The sequence below is a fragment of the Gossypium raimondii genome, chromosome 6 (genome assembly GCF_025698545.1).
Source record: "Gossypium raimondii isolate GPD5lz chromosome 6, ASM2569854v1, whole genome shotgun sequence".
Taxonomy (NCBI): Eukaryota; Viridiplantae; Streptophyta; class Magnoliopsida; order Malvales; family Malvaceae; genus Gossypium; species Gossypium raimondii.
Genome location: NC_068570.1, coordinates 20,662,675 through 20,687,485, shown reverse-complemented (window position 1 = coordinate 20,687,485; position 24,811 = coordinate 20,662,675). Strand labels below are relative to the sequence as shown.

Below are 24,811 nucleotides of genomic sequence, written 5' to 3'. Positions count from 1 at the left end.
GATAAAAATCGATAGTTGAGTTTATTTATAAAGTTTTTAATATTTCATTAATTTTTATGAATTTTTAATTATTGTTGGATCAATAGTCAAACTGAAACTCAATGATGTAAATGATTCTTCCATCGATTTGATTTGAAAAATATGTGCTAGTATTTTAATAAAAAAGTATAAAATCTAGAAACTCAATTATATCGTATTTATACAAAAATATTAAATCTCAAATTTAACCGTAATAAAGCAACAAATATCATAATCTGATGAATCACAGCAAGATTTGTTTTACAACATTTCAAATTATATAACATTAAATGTGAAAAAAAAAGCGAATTTAGAACTGTAAATTGTGTGATATGAAATAATTTCCTGGATAGGTAGGTAAACAAATAATACATAGTTTATGAAATATTGTGTCAGCTTTAAGAAACTATCTTTCTCGGTTGAGATCATATTCAGGTTGTTTTGAAATTGAATAGTTTGGAGTTATTTCAATTTCGGTGGTGGAGCCGGAAGGATTAAGACCATATTCACTTGTGGTTTCACTAAAGCTATCATTGTTGTTGCATAGTTGAGCATTTTGGATGAACGTTGCTGAGGAAGTGCTGTTAAATGAGTTTTTCCAAAACCTGCTTCCTTCCTCCAGATATGGTAATGAAATATTGTCTTCTAGAGCTCGAACCACCTGCATTGACTCATTTTTTTACTATGTTCTAAAAATTCGAATCAGATTATAAATAATTAATAACCTGAATATATCTCATCCTAATCGAAATTGACACAAACTTAGAAACAATTTAAATCTAAAAAATAAAGAAAATGATTTAAATTTGAACCAACTAATACTAAAAATTATTTGAATTCCAAAAATACAAACTTCAAATGGATCAATCCTGAAATGATTTAAACTTAAATGGTCAAAAGTTAAACTCTAATGATTTGATCAGAAAATTTAAAACCCAAAATTAATTCAAGGATCCTTTCAGTCGCACCGGTGAAATATGAGATGAAATCTTGCCATTTTATGAAGGATTTTTTTCTCCAATATCACCAAAACAGCATTTGGATGTTTACTAGTGAGGCTGTTAAGATTTTAGCATAAACTACGCTTACCCCTTAGGTTTTAAGATTATCCCCTTATCTCTGTTCAAAAAAAAAAAAAGATTATCCCCTTATCCTTTCTAGTTGATAAAATCTCATACAATCTATTTACTAACAAACTTCAAATTAAGATACAATTATACCCTTGTCATCTATGTATTTTCTATTTATTTTATTCATTTCTCATTTCTTAATTACAAAATAATGAAGAAGTAATTACATATTAAAAGTATTATAAAATTAAATATATTTAACAAAAAATTTATTAAAATAACACATAAAATATATTAAAAAATGGAGTGAAAAGCAAATGCTGAAAATAAATTGTTTTCAATGTATCTCACGGCCTAACATACCGGTAACACCCCTTGAAAATTAACAAAATCATTGTCGAATCACTTCAAGGGAAATTTTATTTTTAAGCAAAAATTTTGCCAACAAATATGGGCAAATTACCAATAAAAGTCCCTTTATTTTCAAAATTACCGAAATGGGCTAGGTCCTAAATTAATTATCGGAATGGGCATATTTCTCCCAAAACGCGTCCACGCAACGCGTTGTCAGGAGATAAAGCAGGAAAACGCTTCCTCAATGAAGCGTTTTGTCCACGTGGATAGAAAACGTGTCCTTAAGGGCGCTGTTTGTGTCCACATGGACAAAGCGCTTCCTTGAAGAAACGTTTTTCCTGTTTTTTAGGGTTAGGGTTTTGAGGTTTTTGAGTTTTTAAATTTTAGGGGTTTAAGGAAAAATTCAATAAATAAGGGTTTAAGGTTTAGGGTTTCTTAATTAAATTAATTATAAATTTTAAAAAATTAGATTAGGGTTTCTTGCTTATGGTTTTAAGGAAAAATAAATAAATTAGGGTTTAAGGTTACTTGAGTAAATTAATTATAAATTTTAAAAATTAGATTAGGGTTTAGTGTTTAGGGTTCTTAAGGATAAAATCAAATAAATTAGGGTTTGGGTTACTTGAGTAAATTAATTATAATTTTAAAAATTTAGATTAGGGTTTAAGGTTTAGGGTTTTAAGGAAAAATCAAATAAATTAAGGTTTGGGGTTACTTGAGTAAATTAATTATAAATTTTAAAAAAATTAGATTAGGGTTTAGTGTTTAGGATTTTTAAGAAAAAATCAAATAAATTAGGGTTTGGGGTTTAGCGTTACTTAATTAAATTATTTGTTAATTTAAAAAAGCTCCCACATGGACGCTCTTTTGCTACAGTAGTTCTTGAAAAAATAATTTTGAGAAGATGTTTTTGAGTAAATAGTGCCAAAAACGCTTTAAACAGGATGCAATGTCAGCAAAAGTACTAAAAAAGCTCCCACGTGGACGTTCTTTTGCTAGAGTAGTTCTTATTTGGCCTGAGGCTATAAATGAGCCAAATTTTTTTCTCAGATTGCATAAGTTACAGCAAAAAAAATTAGAGAGGCTAAGAAGGATAGAAATTGAATATGAGTGAACGTATTAGTGTTGTTATTTACTATGATGGTGAGGTTTGTCACACCGAGAATGGTGTTATTTTTTATCGAAGATTACAGTGAAACTGGTTTTTAACCAGAACATAGATTTGACAGAACTTCGTAAAAGAATTAGGCGTAAAATATTCGGAATGACGCCAATGAAAGTTTTGTCTATTAGGTATCGATTTTGTGCTTCTATTGATCCGGTGACATATGACTCGTTCGACATCAAAGGTGCTTGTAGCTTGGAGGCAATGGTGCAAACTCATCCCGCTAGTGGAGCATCCTATATTGAGTTATATGTACAATTTGCATTGCCAAATGATACATTTGCGACTGCTGTTCGAGTGGAATACACGACCCCTGCCCGACACTCTGTTAGTGGGTTACAAAACACAGAACCGCCCGTGTTTGGTAGCGCTATGGAATACACAACCCCTGCACGACACTCCGTCAGTGGATGGGACATACACCTCGGTAGGTCGATGTTTGATGCTGGAAATAGGTACTGGGGAACAACATCAACTTCTAGTGGTTTGCAATCTACATCCAATTGGGGATGTTATGAAATGCCCAGAAGAAGGGATGATGTATTCTCTATGACGCCCACCGGCGAGGGGACCTCGTACGTTGCAGATGATAGTGGGTTAGAAGATGAGTCCGATGTGCATCCACCTCGAGAGCCCGACCCCGATGGTGCAGAAGTTGCATTATTTTTTGAACCGGAGCCTATTCCAATCGAACCTGAAGATGTTGAAGGGGGTTCAGATGAAGAAGAAGATCCACGATTCAGGGCATACTCGTCTCTAACCCACATGCATAATGTCGATCTATCTGCAGATGATGCGTTGGAGTTTCCAGATATACCACACAGAATGCATGATCATACAAGTTCGTTATTGGATTCGGGTGAATTTGAAGTTGGTAAGCAGTTTTCCAATAAGGATTGATTTCTTGGTGAATTGACACAACATAGCATCAATAACGACGTTAACTACCACGTGGTTAAATCCAAATCTGATAAGTTTAAGGCGAAGTGTTCAGTGCAAGACGATACATGTTCATGGAAAATCTACGCCTCGTTGAGGAAAAGGACAGGGTTGTGGGAGATAAAAAAGTACAAAGGTCCACATACATGTGCTGCAGGTACAGTATTTTGGGTTTTTGAATAATACTGTTATTATGTAATGTTGCATTATTTAACATACTTCATTGACGGGTATTTCATAAGATTATCCCAAGATGGATTCAGCTATGTTCGCTAGCTTAATACTACCCACAATAAAGGTAGATCCCAGGACTTCAGTGCCAGTCTTAATTGCCAATATTCGTAGCCAAATGGGGTACACGCCCTCTTACTACAAGGCTTGGATAGCTAAACAGATGCATAGTGGGTGGGACGCTTCATATAATGAAATATGGCAGTGGTGTCAAGTGCTAGAGAGCTACGTCCTAGGTTGCATAACAGACCTTGAAACGAAACATGCGTACTACAACGACCGATTGCTCTATGGTTGCCAAGTGTTCAAACGTCTGTTATGGACCTTTAAGCAAGGCCGAGACGCATTTCTATACTGCAAGCCATTGGTACAAATTGACGGTACCTTTATGTTTGGTAGATATACCTATCGGCTATTGTTAGCAGTGGCACAGGATGGCAGTGGGAGAATTCTTCCAATTGCGTTTGAAAAAACACCGGGGGAGTCAGCTAATGACTGAGATTTCTTTCTATCTAGGTTAAGGAGGCATGTGTGCCCCCAACCTGATATCTGTGTTACTTCGGATCAGGGCACCAGAATACTAGCTGCAATTGAGCGACAGGGAAGCCTATGGCAATGCACATACCATCGGTATTACCTAAGGCACATTGCTTCCAACTACTACAGGCAATATCCATCTAAAAGTGAACTACGATAAGTGACCAACATGGGTATTTAGTCTCTATTAATATAATTTTGTTTGCCATTTTGAATTTATTTTAAATGAAAGAGTCGTATGTAATATTCGCTATGAACTTATATTGGTAGGGTATGAAATAAGTAAAGACCGTTTTCATGAGATGTTAGCAGTTTTGCATTCAGTTAAGAACGAAGGCTCGGACTACCTCTGTAACATACCTTTCGAACAGTGGACACAAGCATACGACGGTGGCCTACGATATGGTCATATGACCTCAAACCTGGCTGAATGCATAAATTTTGTTATAAAAGGAACGCGCCATTTACCGATAACACCAGTTGTGCGAGAGACATATTTTCATTTAGCGGAGCTATTTATAAAGTGAGCAGCGAATTATGCAAGCCAAATGCAGGGAGGCCATGTATGGTACAGAAATGTATTGCAAGAAGTTAACAAGACGAAGGCACGGGCGAACACCATGCACACAGTGTGTCACGATCGAGACAACTTATGGTTTTGTGTGACGGGGTTTGACAGACCACACCAAGGTATTACTGTCGGACAATATCGTGTGCACTTGAGAAATAGGACTTGCGACTGTGGGATGTTTGACGCACTTCGTTATCCATGCGCTCATGTAATTGCAACTTGTCAGAATCTCCGTTTAGATCCCACGAGCTATGTCGACGAAGTGTACAAATTAGAATACATGTACAATGCCTAGAGACACGTATTCCCACCGGTCCTAGATGAACATAAGTGGCCGTCTGTATTACTTGCTCCCTTTAAGCTATTACCGGATAGAGAATTGCGTCACAAACTAAAGGGTCGACCTTGCTCGACTAGAATACGTAACAATATGGATATCCGAGAAACAACCAATCAACAGAAGTTGTGCGGATGGTGTAGGAACCTAGGCCATACAAGTAGATCATGTCCAAATCGCAATAGTTGATAGTTGTTGTAAAAAACTATATTGTATTATTTATATTTTATTAAATGAAATAATATAAAAATATTCAAAATATTGCCTTATTTAAAAGAATTTCTATTTTATTAAAAATATAAAAGTAAATTACAATTATTTTATTCAAAACAACCTTTTATTTCATTACATGAAATAATATAAAAATATTCAAAATGTTTGTACAAATATATTAAAATAAAAATCAATGGTCGTGCTTGCGGGATTCAGTGCCACATGGAGGTCGTCAACGATTACGCGCTGGATTCCTCCTTTGTCCAGCTTCCAACGGGGGATGTGGTTACTCCGGTGGGGATTTCAGTTCCTCCGGTAGGGGATCTGGTTGTTGATGTTGGGAGGATGACCCACCTCGAAAGAATACTGACTGCGGAGGTGTTTGCATCACTAATGGCGAAGGTGTTTGAAACCCATAAGGTGATGGGGATTGGTAAAAAGAAGAGCTGCCCGACGGCCCCTCGTACAATGGCGGCCTATAGATCGGCGGTCCACTCGGAGTAATCGAAAATAGAGATAAACTGGGTCATGCATTCCAACCTGCCATAGGACTAGAAAAAGGAAACATATAAGGGTTAGGATATATTAAAGGGCTAGGATACGCACCTAGCATAATCTGAAAAAGCTGTGTTGTGGGTGTCATCGGTTGAAGTGTTGGGCTTGATGATTCTGTGGGTACTATTGTTGGGCCTGGTGAATGTATGGGCGCTGTTGATGGGTCGGGTGATTGTGTGGGCGCCGTTGATGGGCTTGTATCATCGTCCCTTCTTCTTGGATTTAAAGGGCCACGTCATTCCCTTTGGACACGCAATTGTCGCCGCCTCTCCTCTTCTGACAGTAAATATAGCTTGCCATGGATTCTAAACCATAGCATATCTTCCCACATTTGGATATAGTGTGACCAGAATCTTGGCCAATCCGTATGCAATTGCCGTAAGTCGATTCTGTAATGATCATCCAACACCTCAGGTGCAACGGGAATCGGTTGTCGGAATCCAAATTGTAGCAATACTCTATCTGACTGGTGCATCTCCACCATCGCAAAGTTGACCAATGGGACATTCACAAGCCAAGCGTTCAGATTTTGTAAGTATTCATCCAGAATTACTGCCAAGAATTGTCGGATCCTTGTATGGCGTCCATTGAAACTATATGAACATGATGGAAATGTTAGTTATATACATAATACTAAATACAAATCGACTATCTCATTATGTATATCTATTTTATTTAATACTTACTCGTGCTTTCGACCGTTGGTCTAATAGAAGCAGTATATCTTCAAGAGAGGTAGGTAATCCAATATAACTTGCCGAATGGTTCCACCTATTTAAATAAATTTTTAGCATACGACCATATTTTAAATCTATGTAATAATTGTAAAATCTAATATAAAATTTACCTCGTTATGAGTGGGAATGTATATGGGTGGTCCACTCGAGGACGTAAAAATGGAAAGCGAAACCATGCCCATGATTGCAGTAGTGATAGGCAACCTCCGATTTTTGCTTTATTCAATCGTGTCGCCCCGCACATCTCCCGATACATTGTTGCCAACATGGCAAACTCCCAACTAAATTCACCAACTGCTCTAAAATCAACGAGTTTCAGCAGCCATCTTAGATGTATAAGGTTTCGTGACATGCCCGGTATCAGATAACCTCCAATTATCTCAAGAATGTATACCCGAGCATATCGTATTATTTCTAGTTCGGTAGAATCATCATCCGACTCCGGGAATGTGTCTCGTAACCAGCCCATCTCGATTCGACCTCCGTTAATATTATCCGGAATAGCACCCAAAAATTCGTAGCATACCGCTCTCCAATCACCTGATTGAACGGACCCGGTGACTGCGTACCCGTCCACCCGTAATCCCAATTGCAAATCACATCTTCCAAAGTGATAGTACACTCTCCACATGAAAGATGGAATATGTGCATCTCGGGTCTCTACCTCTATCAACGCACTAATGAATTTCGGGTCCAACTTGCACCCTTGGCCTATCGCCGCCACGTGCCAAAAACCCACTTCCCACAGGTAATTCTCTATCAATGGTGATGGAAGACCAGGCATATTACAGATATAGCATTACAATATCCGATCTACAGACTTTTATAAGAAATAATAAAATAAAATTACTTAAAATTGCATAAATGAAGAAAATATTAAGTAATATTTAAAAATTAAATTTAACACTTACCATTTTCATTTGTTCGACGAATATGCGTTTATCATCGAGACAAATTAATTCTCCAGCCAGTGCTAACAAGATCAAATTTTTTTTATTTAAAAAAATAAATTCAAAAAAAAAAAATTATAGCTTTTTCGAAAAAATTTAAAGAGAGCTTTGAGAGGAATTTGAGAGAATGTTGAATGATTGAAGATGGAAAGGATTTAAGTGTGAAAAAATGAAAGAGGGGGTTTTACAATTTTTTTTTACCGTTGAGAGGTTACCAACAGTAAAAAAAATATCTGTTGGTACTGTAGCAGACACGGGGAAAACGCTTCCTCAAGGTCCTGGCCCATTTCGGCAAATTACCAATAAAAGCCACTTTATTTTAAAAATTACCGAAATGGGCCAGGTCCTGAAATAATTATCGAAATGGGCCATTTCTCCCAAAAACGCGTCCACGTCAGAGCATTGTTAAGGGATAAAGCAGGAAAACGCTGCCTCAAGGACGCACTTTGTCCACATGGACAGAAAGCGCGTCCTTGAGGGCGCGCTTTATGTCCATGTGGACAAAGCGCTTCCTTGAGGAAGTGTTTTACCTGTGTCTGTTACAGTACCAACAGTTATTTTTTTTACCGTTGGTAACCCCCCAACGGTAAAAAAAAACTATACAACCTCCTCTTTCATTTTTTCACACATAAATCCTTTCCATCTTCAATCTTTCAAATTTCTTTCAAATTTCTCTCAAATTCATCTCCAAGCTCTCTTTAATTTTTTTCGAAAAAGCTCTAATTTTATTTTTTTGAATTTATTTTTTTAAATCAAAAAAATTGATCGTGTTAGCAATGGCCGGAGAATTAATTTGTCTCGATGATAAACACATATCCGTTGAACAAATGAAAATGGTAAGTGTTAAATTTAATTTTTAAATATTACTTAAGATTTTTTTCATTTATGTAATTTTAAATAATTTTTATTTTATTATTTCTTATAAAAGTCTGTAGATCGGATATTGCAACGCTATATCTGTAATATGTCTGGTCCTCCATCACCGTTGATAGAGAATTACCTGCGGGAATCGGGTTTTTGGCACATGGGGACGATAGGCCGGGGGTGCAAGTTGAACCCAAAATTCATTACTGCGACGATAGGCCGGTGGACGGGTACGCAATCACCAGGTCCGTTCAATCTAGTGATTGAATAGCGGTATGCTACGAACTTTTGGGTGCTATTTTGGATAATATTAACAGAGGTCGAATCGAGATAGGCTAGTTATGAGACACATTCTCGGAGCCGGATGATGGTTCTACCAAACTAGAAAGAATACGATATGCTCGGGCATACATTCTTGAGATAATTAGAGGTTATCTGATCCGGGCATGTCACGAAACCTTGTACATCTGAGATGGCTGCTGAAACTCGTTAATTTTAGAGCAGCTGGTGAATTTAGTTGGGGGTCTGCCGTGTTGGCAACATTCTACCGGGAGATGTGCGGGGCGACACGACCGAATAAAGTGAAAATCAGAGGTTGCTTATCACTACTGCAATCATGGGCACAGTTTTGCTTTCCATTTTTACGTCCTCAAGTGGACCACCTATATACATTCCCACTTATAACGAGTAGATTTTACAATTATTACGTAGATTTAAAATATAATTGTATGCTAAAAATTTATTTAATTAGGTGGAACCATTCGGCAAGTTATGTTGGATTACCTACCTCTCTTGAAGATATACGACTTTTATTAGACCAACGGTCGGAAGCACAAGTAAGTATTAAATAAAATAGATATACATAATGAGATAGTTGATTCGTATTTAGTATTTAGTATTACATATATAACTAATATTTCCATCATGTTCATATAGTTTTAATGGACACCATACAAGGATCCGGCAATTCGGGCAGTAATTCCAGATGAATACTTGCAAAATTCGAACGCTTGGCTTGTGAATGTCCCATTGGTCAACTTTGCGATCGTGGAGATGCACCAGTCAGACAGAGTATTACGGCAATTTGGATTCCGAAAACCAATTTCTGTGGCACCTGAGGTGTTGGATGATCATCATAGAATCGACTTACAGTAATTGCATACGGATTGGCTGAGATTCTGGTCACACTATATCCAAATGTGGGAAGATCGGTATGATTATATACCTACTCGGGAACCGATCATCGTTCCAGAGTTAGCGTGCGTACTGGAATACATGCCATGATTTAGGTTCCATGGCAAGCCATATTTACTGTCGAAAGAGGAGAGGCGGCGATAATTGCATGTCCAAACGGAACAACATGGCCCTTTAAATCCAAGAAGAAGGGACGACGATGCAGGCCCATCAACAGCGCCCACACAATCACCCGACCCATCAATAGCGGCCACACAATCACCAGGCCCAGCAACAACACCCACACAGTCACCCGGCCAAACACTTCAACCGACAACACCCACAGCACAGCCTTTTCAGATGATACCAGATGCATTTCCTAGCCCTTTTATGTTTCCTTTTTCTAATCCTATGGCAAGTTGGAATGCATGGCCCGGTTCCTTTCTATTTTCGATTACTCCGAGTGGACCGCCAATCTATAGGCCACCGTTGCACGAGGGATCGCACGAGGGGCCGTCGGGGAGCTCTTCTTTTTACCAATCCCCATCACCTTATGTGTTTCAAACACCTTCACCATTGGTGATGCAAACACCTCCGCAGTTAGTATTCTATCAATGTGGGTCATCCTCCCAACACCGACAACCAGATCCCCTACCGAATGAACCAGAATCCCCGCCAGAGTAACCACAACCCCCTTCAAAAGCTGGACAAAGGAGGAATCCAGCGTGTAACCGTCGATGACCTTCATGTGGCACTGAATTCGGCGGGCACGGACATTGATTTTTATTTTAATATATTTGTACAAACATTTTGAATATTTTTATATTATTTCATGTAATAAAATAAAATTTTTTTTGAATAAAGTAATTGTAATTTACTTTTATATTTTTAATAAAATAGAAATTCTTTTAAATAAGGCAATATTTTGAATATTTTTTATATTACTTCATTTAATAAAATATAAATAATAAATTATATTGTTTTTTACAACAACTATCAACTATTGCGATTTGGACATGATCTACTTGTATGGCCTAGGTTCCTACACCATCCGCACAACTTCTGTTGATTGCTTGTTTCTCAGATATCCATATTGTTACATATTCTAGTCGAGCAAGGTCGACCCTTTGGTTTGTGACGCAATTCTCTATCCGGTAATAGCTTAAAGGGAGCAAGCAATACAGACGGCCACTTACGTTCATCTAGGACCGGTGGGAATACGTGTCTCCAAGCATTGTACATGTATTCTAATTTGTACACTTCGTCGACATAGCTCATGGGATCCAGACGGAGATTCTGACAAGCTGCAATTACATGAGCGCATGGATAACGAAGTGCGTCAAACATCCCACAGTCGCAAGTCCTATTTCTCAAGTGTACACGATATTGTCCGCCAGTAATACCTTGGTACGGTCTGTCAAACCCGTCACACGAAACCATAAGTTGTCTCGATCATGACACACTGTGTGCATGGTGTTCGCCCGCGCCTTCGCCTTGTTAACTTCTTGCAATACCTTTCTGCACCATACATGGCCTCCCTGCATTTGGCCTGCATAACTCGCTACTCTCTTTGGAAATAGCGCCGCTAAACGAAAATATATCTCTTGCACAACTGATGTTATCGGTAAATGACGCGTTCCTTTTAGAACATAATTTATGCATTGAGGTCATATGACCATATTGTAGGCCGCCATCGTATGCTTGTGTCCACTGTTCAAAGGTATGTTACAGAGGTAGTTCGCGCTTTCGTCGTTAACTGAATGTAAAACTGCCAACATCTCATTAAAACGATATTTACTTATTTCATACCCTGCCAATATAAGTTCATAGCGAATATTACATACCACTCTTTTATTTAGAATAAATTTAAAATGACAAACAAAATTATATTAAAAGAGACTAAATACCCTTGTTGGTCACTTGTCATCGTTCACTTTTAGATGGATATTGCCTGTAGTAGTTGGAAGAAACGTGCCTTAGGCAATACCGTTGGTGTGTGCACTGCCATAGGCTTCCTTGTCGCTCAATGGCAGCTAGTATTCCGGTGCCCGATCTGAAATAACGCAGATATCAGGTTGGGGGCACACATGCCTCCTTAACCTAAATAGAAAGAAATCTCAGTCATCAGCTGACTCCTCCGCTGTTATTGCAAACGCAATTGGAAGAATTCTCCCACTTCTATCCTGTGCCACTGCTAGCAATAACCAATGGGTATATCTACCAAACATAAAGGTACCGTTAATTGGTACCAATGGCTTGCAGTATAGAAATGTGTCTCAACATTGCTTAAAAGTCTAGAACAGACGTTTGAACACTTGGTATCCACAGAGCAATCGGTCGTTGTAGTAGGCATGTTTCGTTTCAAGGTCTGTTATGCAACCTAGGACATATCTCTCTAGCACTTGACACCACTGTCATATTTCATTATGTGAAGCGTCCCACCTACTATGCATCTTCTCCAACGCCTTCTGCTTAGCTATCCAAGCCTTGCAGTAAGAGGGCGTGTACCCTATTTGGCTACAAATATTGGCAATTAAGACCGACTATCCAACTTGGGTTCTGCCTTCACCGTGGGTAGTATTAAGCTAGATAACATAATTGAATCCATCTTGGGATAATCTTGTGAAAAACCTGTCAACGAAGTACGTTACATAATGCAACATTACATAATAACAGTATTATTCAAAAACCCTAAATACTGTACCTACAACACATGTATGTGGACCTTTGTACTTTTTTATCTCCCACAACCCTGTCCTTTTCCTCAACGAGGCGTAGATTTTCCATGAACATGTACCGTCTTACACTGCACACTTCACCTCAAACTTATCAAATTTGGATTTAACCACGTGGTAGATAAGCTCGTTATTGATGCTATGTTGTTTAAATGCACCAAGAAAACTATCCTTATTGGAAAACTTCTTACCAACTTCAAATTCACCCGAATCCAATAACGAACTTGTAAGATTACGCATTCTGTGTGGTAGATCTGGAAACTCTAATGCATCATCTGCAGATAGATCGACATTATGCATGTGGGTTGGAGGCGAGTATGCCCTGAATCATGGATCTTCTTCATCTAAACCCCTTTCAACATCTTCAGGTTCGGTTGGAATAGGCTCCGATTCAAAAAATAATGCAACTTTTGCACCATCGGGGTCGGGCTCTCGAGGTGGATCCATATCAGACTCATCTTCTAACCCACCATCATCTGCAACGTATGAGGTCCCCTCACCGGTGGACATCGTAAGGAATAAATCATCCCTTCTTTTGGGCGTTTCATAACGTCCCCAATTGGATGTAGATTGCCAACCACTAGAAGTTGATGTCGTTCCCCAGTACGTATTTCCAGCATCAAACATCGACCCACCGAGGTGCATGTCTCATCCACTAACGGAGTTTCGTGCAGGGGTTGTGTATTTCATACCGCTACCAAACAGGGCGGTTCCGTGTTTTGTAACCCACTAACGGAGTGTCGGGCAGGAGTCGTGTATTCCTCTCGAACAGCAGTCGCAAATGCATCATTTGGTGATGCAAATTGTACATATAACTCAATATAGGGTGCTCCACTAACGAGATAAGTCTGCACCATTGCCTCCAAGCTGCGAGCACATTTGATGTCGAACGAGTCATATGTCACCGGATCAACAGAAGCACAAAATCAATACCTAATAAACAAAACTTTCATTGGCCTCGTTCCGAATATTTTACGCCTAATTCTTTTACGAAGTTCTGTCAAATCTATGTTCTGGTTAAAAACCAATCGCACTGTAATCTCCGATAAAAAAACAACATCGTTCTCGGTGTGACGAACCTCACTATCATAGTAAATAACAGCACTAATACGTTCACTCATCTTCAATTTCTATTCTTCTTAACCTCTCTAATTTTTTTTGCTGTAACTTATGCAACCTGAGAAAGAAATTTGGCTCATTTATAGCCTTAGGCCAAATAGGAACTACTGTAGCAAAAGAGCGTCCACATGGGAGCTTCTTTTAGTACTTTTGCTGACATTGCATCCTGCTTGAAGCGTTTTTCACTCTATTTGCTCAGAAACATCTTCTCAAAATTATTTTTTTAGAAACTACTGTAGCAAAAGAGCGTCCACGTGAGAGCTTATTTCAGTACTTTTGCTGACAATGCATCTTGCTTAAAGAGTTTTTGACACTATTTGCTCAGAAACGTCTTCTCAAAATTATTTTTTCAAGAACTACTTTAGCAAAAGAGCGTCCACATGGGAGCTTCTTTCAGTACTTGTGCTGACAATGCATCCTGCTCAAAGAGTTTTTGACACTATTTGCTCAGAAACGTCTTCTCAAAATTATTTTTTTAGGAACTACTGTAGCAAAAGAGCGTCCACATGGGAGCTTTTTTAAATTAACAAATAATTTAATTAAGTAACCCTAAACCCCAAACCCTAATTTATTTGATTTTCCTTAAAAGTCCTAAACTCTAATCTAATTTTTTAAAAATTTATAATTAATTTACTCAAGTAACCCCAAACCCTAATTTATTTGATTTTTCCTTAAAACCCTAAAAACTAAACCCTAATCTAATTTTTTAAAATTTATAATTAATTTACTCAAGTAACCCTAAACCCTAATTTATTTGAATTTTTCTTAAAAACCCTAAACACTAAACCCTAATCTAATTTTTTAAAATTTATAATTAATTTACTCAAGTAACCCCAAACCCTAATTTATTTGATTTTCTCCTTAAGAACCCTAAACACTAAAACCTAATCTAATTTTTAAAATTTATAATTAATTTACTTAAAAAAACCCTAAACCCTTATTTATTTATTTTTTTCCTTAAAACCCTAAAATCTAAAAATCCTAAAACCCCAAAACCTTAACCCTAATTGTAAAAAACCCTAACCTTAAAAAACAGGGAAAAAGCTTCCTTGAGGAAGCGTTTTCCTGTATTATCCCCTGACAACGCGCTACCGTGGACATGTTTTGGGTGAAATTGGCCCAATCCACTAATTAATTTAGGACCTGGCCCATTTCGGTAATTTTGAAAATAAATGGGCTTTTATTAGTAATTTCCCCGCAGGTGACACCGAACAACATTTATATCTACCTTTCTTTTCTAGTCAAAAAGATAGTTTGAGTTGTTAAAATCAACCGAGAGAGAAAACTTGGGTTCATAAATAGTTTTAAAAATCTCATCAAAAACAACTATTAGAATTCAAGTTCAAGAATATATTGTTTTTCATCTCTAATTTTGAGTTTGAGTTGATAAGATAAGTTTTAATTTATTTTATTTTACTAGTATAAATAGTCATATTACTATATTTTGATAATAATTTTAGTATGGCATGCAAATTATTTTGTTGGATGATAAGTTTTTTTATTTTTATTTATTCAGTAGATTAGTAATTGAGCTTTTAATTAATTTCATTAAGTTACTGGTTTTAATTAAATTTGTTCATTAATAAATTATATCTATATAGTTTATATAGTTTATATTATCCATAATTTATGTGTGATACTTGAAGGATAAAAGCTGCTATTATATTATATGTTTAGAGGGTAAAATGTTGTTATTATGTAGTCATATTTATTTAGTTGGTTAGTATTATATTATATGTTTGTTGAAATTTTTATATTTTGTTTTTTATTAACGTTTGAGTTTTTAGATATGATATGTGATTTATAGTAAGTTCTTTGAATTAATATGTTATAAATTGTTTTAATAGCAATTAATATATACTTTTTTTATTTTTAATTTGTTTTACAGATTTAGTATAGAAGATGAGTAACTAATTCTTTGTATATGTCAATTTCTATGGGGTAATTTTTCATACGAAAGTTGGTTGTATATTTGAATTCTGCCATCAAATAGAAATGAGGTCCAACAAGAGTGTAAAACTTAATCAAATGAAAGAAAATATTGGTGTAAAAATCATTCGATGCTATGAGAGGAGGATGTTCAAACTATTTTACAAATTTCTAAATTCGTCAAATCCGTGTAAATATAGGGAGGTGCAACTCGTAAATGATGATGTGGAGACAATGATCGCATTGTATTACTTAACTGGTAACATTAAACCAATTGAGCAGTTTGCTAAGTTGGCTAATGTTGAGCCAATACAAAATGTCACTCTATTAAATCAACAACATGGAGTTCAAGACCCGTATATAGAGGTTCCGAGAGTGTTTGTCATAGGCGATATTTTGTACACGGGTTTTACTTTGATATGAATGCTGGGTGGGTAGAATCGTGCGATTATGGAGTGACATTGACATCAGGCGACAATCCACATAATGTGTTTTATTTTGTGTAATAACTCTAATTTAGGTCCCATTTTACATATACATCCATTGGTGATTGGTATCCATGCAGATAGTGAAGAAGTACCCAATAACGATGATGGTCTAGATCACTAGGTGGAGGAATTTAGTGGCCCCGATCTTGATGAGGTGTTGAATGATATAGATGATGAAGGCAAAGGCGATGATTAGAGGTGAAGCCAGGAAAAAATTTTAGGGGGCTTAAATTAAATTGTCTATATCTTTATAATTTTTAAAGGATTAAATCAAACTTTTATCATTTTTAGGGGGCCAAAGTGTAATTTTACCTTTACTAATTTAAAATTTTTAAAAATTTAAAGGGCCAAAATGGTAAATTTTCCATTTTAAGAGGGTCGGGGCCCCTGCCAACCCTCTTAAATCTGCCTCTAGCGATGATGATAATGTAGACACCCCTCCGGTTGGGAATTTGACTCATGGCATTGTTATACTGAACGAACCTTCAACCCACATATTGAGTGTAGATCCCGATGCAACACATGAATCTGAATTCCCAAAATACCCAGATATAATATCTTCCCACATATTGGTGCCAGAATTTGAATCAGAAGATTTGGTTGTAAATCTACAATTCCTAAATAACCGGGCATGTGTAGCTACCACCAAGCAGTATAGCATGAAAGTGTTGATAGACTACAAATTCGTTGTATCTAAGCCGACATTATATATTAGGGAGTGTTGAGCTCTACAGAAGGGTGTAACTAGCCGGTACGAGTTGCATTGATGCAGAGGTCACAATTGTAGGTGATTTGAAAATATGTAAGGCCTCTTACATGCAATGTTGCAATGATGACTCAAGATAATCAGAAACTTGATGCAAAATTAATTTGTAGTTGCATCACGCCAATGGTGAAAGACACGTCTGCCATTCCTATATCTGTCTTGATTGCCAATATGCAATCTTGGTTTTGGTACAAAATGTCATATAAAAAAAACATGGAGGGCTAAACAAATAGCAACAAAATAGTTTTATGCTGATTGGGATACGTCGTACAATGAACTTCAAGAATGGTTAGTTGCAATAAAAAAGTATGTGCCAGGAACAGTGGTTGAATTGAAGATACTACCTACTTATGGCCAAGATGACCAACTAGTACTAAGGAAAAGAATTTTCCATCACTTGTTCTGGACATCCGATCCTTACATTAAGGTCTTTCCTCACTGTAATCCAATTGTGCAGATTGATGGAACATGGATATATGAGAAGTATACGCAAAAACCATCTTATTGTAGTTGCACAAGATGATGATCAAAACATACTGTTGATAGTCTTTGCCATTGTGGACAAAGAGAACCTGAAATCATGGAAATTTTTCTTGATGAACTTGCGGAAGCATGTTCTTAGACAAGAAAACATTTGCTTGATTTCTTATTGAGCAAAGGGTATCATTGCGACAATTAGGTGTTCTAGACGAATCATTGTCTACTTTTTTTTTCAAGAGTTTATAATACTCCTTTCTTTCAATTTTTTTATAGTTATTCAAATGTATCATTTGTATCCAATTGTACTATACTTAAAATTTCAAACAAAAAAATTGACATATATTAGAAAATGTTAATATAATCAGGTCCAATTTGATACCTATACTTTTTTTTAGTCTATTTGAGTATGTGAACTTGGTAATTAAGTCTTTTTTAACTCATAAACTTGAAAAATATAAAAGTTTAACGATATGACATTTTGAGATTGTGTCATGGCATCACCGAAAAAGTGAACCTAGTGACATGGAAAAATCTCAAAATGTCACAATATTAAACTTTTACATTTTTTTTTAGTTGCCTTGTGATATCAAAATAGACAAACAAAGAAATACAAGTACGAAAGTAGATTTAATTGTCAAATTCAAAGGCTAAAAATTAAACTTATATATAGTAATTAAAAATGGATTATATATGATTATATTAGAATATAATATGATTTATCATTTAATTTGGTAATAGTTAAAATAGTTTAAAAGTGTAATGTATAAGTACCTGGATCATTCGAGGTCTAAGCCACGCTGATTGACGCAGACAAGCAGCAGCACAAGTGACCATGTTTGCCATCTGACTCTTGTTGTAGGCGCCGTTTAACCTCTTATCAACTAGGCTCTCGTATTCGTTTGCTTCGATTGCACCACCTAGCAAAGGCCTCGCCTGTTTCACCCAATACATTCAACATAAATCCCCCTAATTCTATGTTTGGATCCAATATGTCCATTAATTAAGCCAGCTAGGGTCGAGTTTAAGTCAGATTTATGTATTATACCAATTATACATAATTGTTATATCTTGGCTCGACCTAAAAGTATAAGATTTAAATTTAAATTTAATATTTATATTCAAACCCTCTCAAATATCGTAAACAAACAATAGAGGATGATGATGTACCCAATCAACTAAGCTATGATTTGTGGAGGATGATTGCTGGATGATAGGTGGACGTCCAGTTATAAGCTCTAAAAGCATGACCCCATACGAATATACATCTGATTTATCCGTTAATTTACCGGTCAATACATACTCAGGAGCAAGGTATCTGCATGATCAAGCATCTTGTTAGAGCAAAAATCTATTGAAATTCATAACAAACAAAAATTATTCATTCAGTTTAGTTTTAGGTCAATGATCGATAACAATATCACATGTAGTTACCCAAGCATAATATGTACTGAAATTTAGCTTAAGTCTGCTTATGTATATATACAAATGGTTAACCTAAATCTATTTAGGTTTGCCATAATATTTTTAAAAAGTATATTAAGTTTTTATTTAATATTTAGTAATTATATATGATTGCCCTTTTACTAAATTTATAATCATAAATAACTTAACATAATTTTTAATTGTAATTATTTGATATATAATTTATGGAGTTTAAAAATTCCACAAGCATAATTGATAATGTGACAAGCATCCTATTTATTTATATATTTATTTTTTAAAAAATATTATTTACTATACCCTATAAAATACATGTCATACCTTCAACTCTTTTATGAAATCTAAAAACACCACATATGGTGTATCCAATAATTTTATATTTTTAATATTTATATTAGGTGAAAATTATAATGATAATTCTTAAAATGAGAACTTTAAATTGAATTCTTCTAGGCTATAGATTTACAATATAACCTATCTCACTAAAATAAAAATTATATCACTCAACTTTTTCTTTTTTCTAACCATGAGCAAAGGGTCTAAATAAATCCTACAACTCAGATTCTAATTTCAATTAAGGCTCAAAACCAAGGGTGAGTTTAAAACATTTTTAAAGGGGTCAAGATTGAATAATAAATTTTGAGAAATTAGGATATAATTTTATTATGTATTAATATATTATTCATCATTTTTAAAAGGATTAAATATAACTTTTTTTCATTTTAAGGGTAATGTGTAATTTTATTATAAATTAATTTTAAGGACTTAAATAGTAATTTCTATTTGAAAGGGTCAGGCCTGCCTACCCCTTAAATTCACTTCTGTGAAACATTTTAGTTTTTATTTTAAGAGTTTTCATTATAGTCGCCACCGTATTATATATTTGATTTTCATATGATATAAAATACATAATATATAAATAACAAAGAACTAACATATTGTGAAATTGAAAAACAAGTTGAGTAAGGCTCGTGTAAACCTATTCAAGTGATGAGCTACTCGCCCAAACCCAAAAGCCTGCTCAAAACATTATGATAGTTTAAGTTAGGCTCAAAAAATGAGTTTGAAAAAATAAATTCATTTAATATGTGGGATAAGCTCGAGTTTCAATATTCAAAGCCTGAGTTCAATCCAACCCATTTTCAAATTATGATATAAATATAAATTAGGTAATTTATAGCATATGAAAATTAAACATACTATACTACAATCTAAATATTAGAACATATGTTAAGTTGTGTCTGTTTAGATAAAGAAAAATATATAAAGGTAGTAAAATATATATAATTACTAAAAGTCAAATAAAACAATTATGTTTTATAATATATGTATATATATACATATAGACTGGCATTAAAAGGTTTAGGTTAGTTATTTATAGGTTTTGACAATTATACATAGTATTAATATAATGCACATACTCGGATCTGATTTAATCAATGAACACTTTGAATCATAAAGCTTAAGTTTAGAGTATATTTTAAATTGGCATTTTTTTTATGGTTAATATAGAGTTTTCTTTATGAATTTATCCAAAAATACCTAGTTGGTGCTTGAACTTCTTTTTGGACTTAGTTGATACCTGAACTTGTATTTCGTCATTCAGGTTGGTATTTACGCACTAACCCTATTAGTTTGTATTGACATGGCACTGATGGCCAATCTGGTGGTGACACACGACACGTGGCGAACATAAATTAAAATTTTTTTAAAATATATAAATGAATAAAAGTATAATTTTTTTTCACATAAAAAATGAACTTCTACAAATGATTGTCTAGAAACATTTCATCTAGACACTCAATTGTTCAGATTCATTCTAAATGTATTTTTAATAATTTTTTATAATTTTTTATAAAATATCAAATTATAGGTTATTATTTTAAAACTTATAAAATATAAAGTTATAAATTATGAAAAATATATAAAAATATATGACTATATAAAAGAACTAAAATTTATAAATTTATAATATATATAAATATATAAAAAGAAATAAAAAGTATGTATACAATGAATTTAAACAAATGGTTGTCTAGATGCATTTAAATTTGGACAATAATCTATCTAGGTTCATACTTGATGTAAAAGTTATTATATTTTTATTAAATTATATATTTTTAAAATAAAAACTTATTAACTTATTAAAAAAAACATCTAGAATGAATGAATCTGGACAACATTTGTCTGGGTTCTCTTGATGTGCAAAAATTACATTTTTATTAATTTTAAATTTTTTAATTTATACCTGTCACATGACATATTGAGAGGCCGACACGTGTCACTATCAAATTAGCTCTTAGTACCACATCATCACAAATTACCGATGTTAGTGCGAAAATACTAACTTGAATAACAGAATACAAGTTAAGTACCAAATCCATTTTTTATGCTTTGTCTAAAATTTTGAACCAACCTCCCTACTCAAGCGAATAGTCCGATCCTAGAAAAGTTTCAACATTATAGTATTAGAAAAAGGAATGGAATGGGATGAGAAAAGAAAGGACCTAACCCAAAAGTTCCCATAACTCTGGTAGAGATGTGAGTAATGGAGGGACTCTCATCAAAGAAAATTTTGGCAAGTCCAAAATCAGAAACCTGAATATGCAAAAAAACATACAGTTCATTCACTGTCAAACACTTTACCATACAACAAACAAAATCACTATATGTATATCTATAGATTTTGAGATCTACCTTAGCTTCAAATCTCATATCAAGTAGAATATTAGCTGCCTTGATATCTCTGTGAATGATTGTTGGACTGCCTGTAGGAACAATCTACTTCAATCACAACTAGAACTAGATTATGAAATTTGTGAAATATAAGACACCTCGAAATTCCGACCCAATCAACTTAAACACGAGTTGAATCCACCCCAGTTTAGCCGTAAAAACGTCAACAAAACAAAGCTGTCCAATCCGAATCCGGATTGAACTAATCTCAAAGTTGACCCCGAACAACTAGCACTAAAATGACCCAACCGGGAAAATGGAACCTCTAACCCAAATAATCTTAAATCCGAAACAACTTGAATTGAAATGAAAATTTTAAAACAAGAATTAACTCAACCTGACCAATTGACAGGCCGTAATTTTTTTTTTTTTGTAATGAGTAAAAGCTAAGAAATGAACTCACAGTCCTCATGGAGATATGCTAATCCTTTTGCAGAGCCTATAGCAATTTTGAGTCTGCTTTCCCAAACTATAACAGGTTGTCGGTTTTCTACAACACAATTAATTACAGATAAAAATTGCAACACATTGAATCACCGAAACATTCATTGATCATAGAGATTGAAGAAAAGGAAATAATAATACTAACCATGCAAGTGGAATTCCAATGTTCTGTTAGGGACAAACTCATAAACAAGCAATCTCTCAGCCCCATTGATGCAGTATCCTACCAAGGAAACAAGGTGTTTGTGATGCACTCGGCTAATGGTCTCAACCTCGGCCCGGAATTCACGCTCCCCTTGCCGGCTCCCAGCCTTCAGTTTCTTAACCGCGACGTCTTGTCCGGTTAGCAGACGCCCTTTGTAGACGTAACCGAAACCTCCTTGTCCAATGAGGTTGGATTCGGAGAAACCATTGGTCGCAATGACTAATTCCTCATAAGTGAAAATGCCACTTGAAGGATTCAATGCGGTATCTGCTGCAACTGTTGCTGAATTGGTGACATTTTGTTGTTTTTGTTGCATTGAAGCAGCAGAAGGGCCATCTAAAAAACCAAACCAAACAAAACATTGAAATTCTATCAGATTTGGGTTCTTAATTAAGATTTGAAACAAATACTAGTTGTATTAAATTCACCTTTTGTGACAGAAGAACATTGTTGAATTTTAGTGTCTGAAGGCTTGTGTTTTCTCCTTCTACCTTTGAAACAAATGCACACTAATGCAAACACAACAAATAGTAGAACTGCAACACCAACGGATGCAACTATAAGCCCAATTGGAGACTGTGGCCTGTGCTTTGTGGCTGCCAAACCTCCTTTGCTCGCTGTTAGCGCTAATGCTGGTGGTGGTGGTGGTGGTGCAGGCGGTGGAAAGGCCTGAAAGAATCCTGGAGTTTTAGGAGCTCCGATGGAATGAGAAGCTGCAGGTGGTAGTGGGGGTGGTGTTGATGTTGGTGGCGGTAGAGGTAGAGGTAGAGGTAGAGGTGGAGGCAGTGGAAATGCCCGAAATGGTGTTGGAGTTTTAGGGACCCTAGTAGAACGAGAAGCTGCAGGTGGTGGTGGAAGCACCACAGATGGTGGCCTTGGTGGAGCTGTTGGAAGTGGAGTGGATGGCAAAGGTTTAGATGGCTGTTGAGGAGGTGGAGGAGAAGATTTAGGAAGCAATGGGGAAGGAATAATAACCAATGGTGGCGGTGGGAGTGGGGGAGAAGCTAATGGAGTAATTTTAGTAGCAGCAGCAGGCGGTGTTGGTGAGGGTGGTGGTGCAGAAGTAACAACCGCCGGTGTAGGAGTAGTAACAGGACTTATAGCAACAGCAGCAGGAATTGGAGGTGGGGTTGATATTGGGGCCAAATGGGATGCCAACAAGGGTGGAGGAGAAGCAGAAGCAGGAGTTGGTGGGGGTACGGGTGGTAGAGGAGGCAGAACCACCGGGAGTGGTGGTGGTGGAAGAGGAGGAGGGGAATCTACGGGGGATGATGGAGACAATGAGGGTGTTAACAACATATTGTAATGTCGAGCCCACAACTCCCACATGCAAATCAATGTACAATAAAATGTTTTATCCTCGGAGTGGTGGATTTCATAGCTGGAAAGTGTTTTAGAGAATTTATTTTTTGTTTTGGTTGCAGAATTTATGAATCCATTTTTACTGACATAAACCATAAAAGGGAATAAAAGTAAAACCAATCAACTAAACCACTCCACAAATAAAAAAAGAAAGTTGCAGTTTCATGGCAAATCCCGATACTATATATGTACCTAAGCTTACTCTAATACTAATGGGGGGATTTTAAAATAAGGATAAACTACACCATGGTCACTTTTGTTTACCTTAGGTTACATTTTAGTCACTTATGTTTAAAATGTTACGTTTTAGTCATTTACGTTATCATGTTGTAACATTTTAGTCACTGAGTCATTAATAAATCGTTAATAGTGTAACAGTGGTGACGTGTACGTTAAATCATCATTTCAAACCAAATTTTAGGTTAAATTATACAATTGATCCCCATATTTTTTTTGTTTTAAGCAATTTAATTTTTTTTCTTTTTATGTTCTTTAAACTTTCCTCTTTCTTTTCCATTATCTTTTATTTCTCCCTCTGTTTTCATACCTTTTCCATTTCTTTTAACATATTAGGAAGTCGAATTGGCAGTGAAAAAAGAAGTAGGAAGTCGACTGTCATCATTGCCTATAACAAAAACCCATAAACCCATATCATGCTTCTTTCTTCACTGCCAATTCGACTTCCTGGTATGTTAAAAGAAATAAAGAAGGTAGAAAAACAGAGGGAGAAGCAGAAGAGAATGGAAAATAAATAATAATAAAAAGAAAGAAAGTTAAAAGAACATAAAAGAATTAAGTTGCTCAAAATAAAAAATTATGGGGACCAATTGTATAATTTAACCTAAAGTTTTTGTTTGAAATGATAATTTAGCGTGCCACGTCAACTTACCATTACACCATTATCGACAATTAATGGCTCAGTGACTAAAATGTTACAACACGATAACGTAAGTGACTAAAACGTAACATTTCAAACATAAGTGACTAAAATGTAACCTAAGGTAAACAAAAGTGACCATGGGTGTAGTTTACCCTTAAAATAATAATAGATGAGAGTCACGGGCGAGGAAACTCGAATTCACCTCTAACACCTGGGTCCACCTGTTTAGTTTTTTCTATTATATATTTTTCATATTATATGTTACATTTAAAATATAAATATTATATTAACATAAATTGTTAGTTCAATCGAAAAATTGGAGTTTTATTAATGTTAAATAGCACATGTTTTCAACTATGTGTAACTTTTCATTGTTTTGTTAAAATAAAATATTAAAACCCTCAAATAATATAACTTATTTTTAATTACAAATTTATATTTTTGTAATTTCTCTAACCAAGTTGGTGTTTAATTAACTCGTAATACTAATTCAATTATGGCTTTAATAGTAGT

The 24,811-nt window shown here is 35.4% G+C and overlaps 1 protein-coding gene across 3 annotated transcripts; it reads right to left on the bottom strand.

The window, feature by feature from the left end:
* Window positions 1-210: 210 nt before the first annotated feature.
* LOC105773892 (proline-rich receptor-like protein kinase PERK3) lies at window positions 211-23,517 on the bottom strand. Of its 3 annotated transcripts, XM_052632755.1 has the most exons (9): window positions 22,485-23,517; window positions 21,997-22,392; window positions 21,811-21,897; window positions 21,369-21,439; window positions 21,184-21,269; window positions 18,399-18,546; window positions 18,003-18,164; window positions 6,677-6,761; window positions 5,574-6,583 (listed from the first exon to the last, which is right to left on the bottom strand). In XM_052632755.1, the coding sequence occupies exons 1-8, from the start codon at window positions 23,512-23,514 to the stop codon at window positions 6,717-6,719; spliced, it is 2,025 nt and encodes a 674-aa protein (XP_052488715.1). In that variant the 5' UTR covers window positions 23,515-23,517; the 3' UTR covers window positions 5,574-6,583; window positions 6,677-6,716. The 3 variants fall into 3 exon arrangements, with proteins under 3 accessions (XP_012451539.2, XP_052488715.1, XP_012451541.1); XM_012596085.2 differs by lacking the exons at window positions 5,574-6,583; window positions 6,677-6,761 and adding an exon at window positions 211-679 and having other exon boundaries at window positions 22,485-23,512; XM_012596087.2 differs by lacking the exons at window positions 5,574-6,583; window positions 6,677-6,761 and adding an exon at window positions 16,876-17,323.
* Window positions 23,518-24,811: the final 1,294 nt, after the last annotated feature.

Coding starts and splice junctions, on each gene's coding strand:
- LOC105773892 (XM_012596087.2), bottom strand. CDS start 23,514: ATGGTTTATGTCAGTAAAAATGGATTCATAAATTCTGCAACCAAAACA. Junction 22,393..22,484: donor ATGTTCTTCTGTCACAAAAG/GTGAATTTAATA, acceptor TTGGTTTTTTAG/ATGGCCCTTCTGCTGCTTCA. Junction 21,440..21,810: donor AGCATATCTCCATGAGGACT/GTGAGTTCATTT, acceptor TTGTTCCTACAG/GCAGTCCAACAATCATTCAC.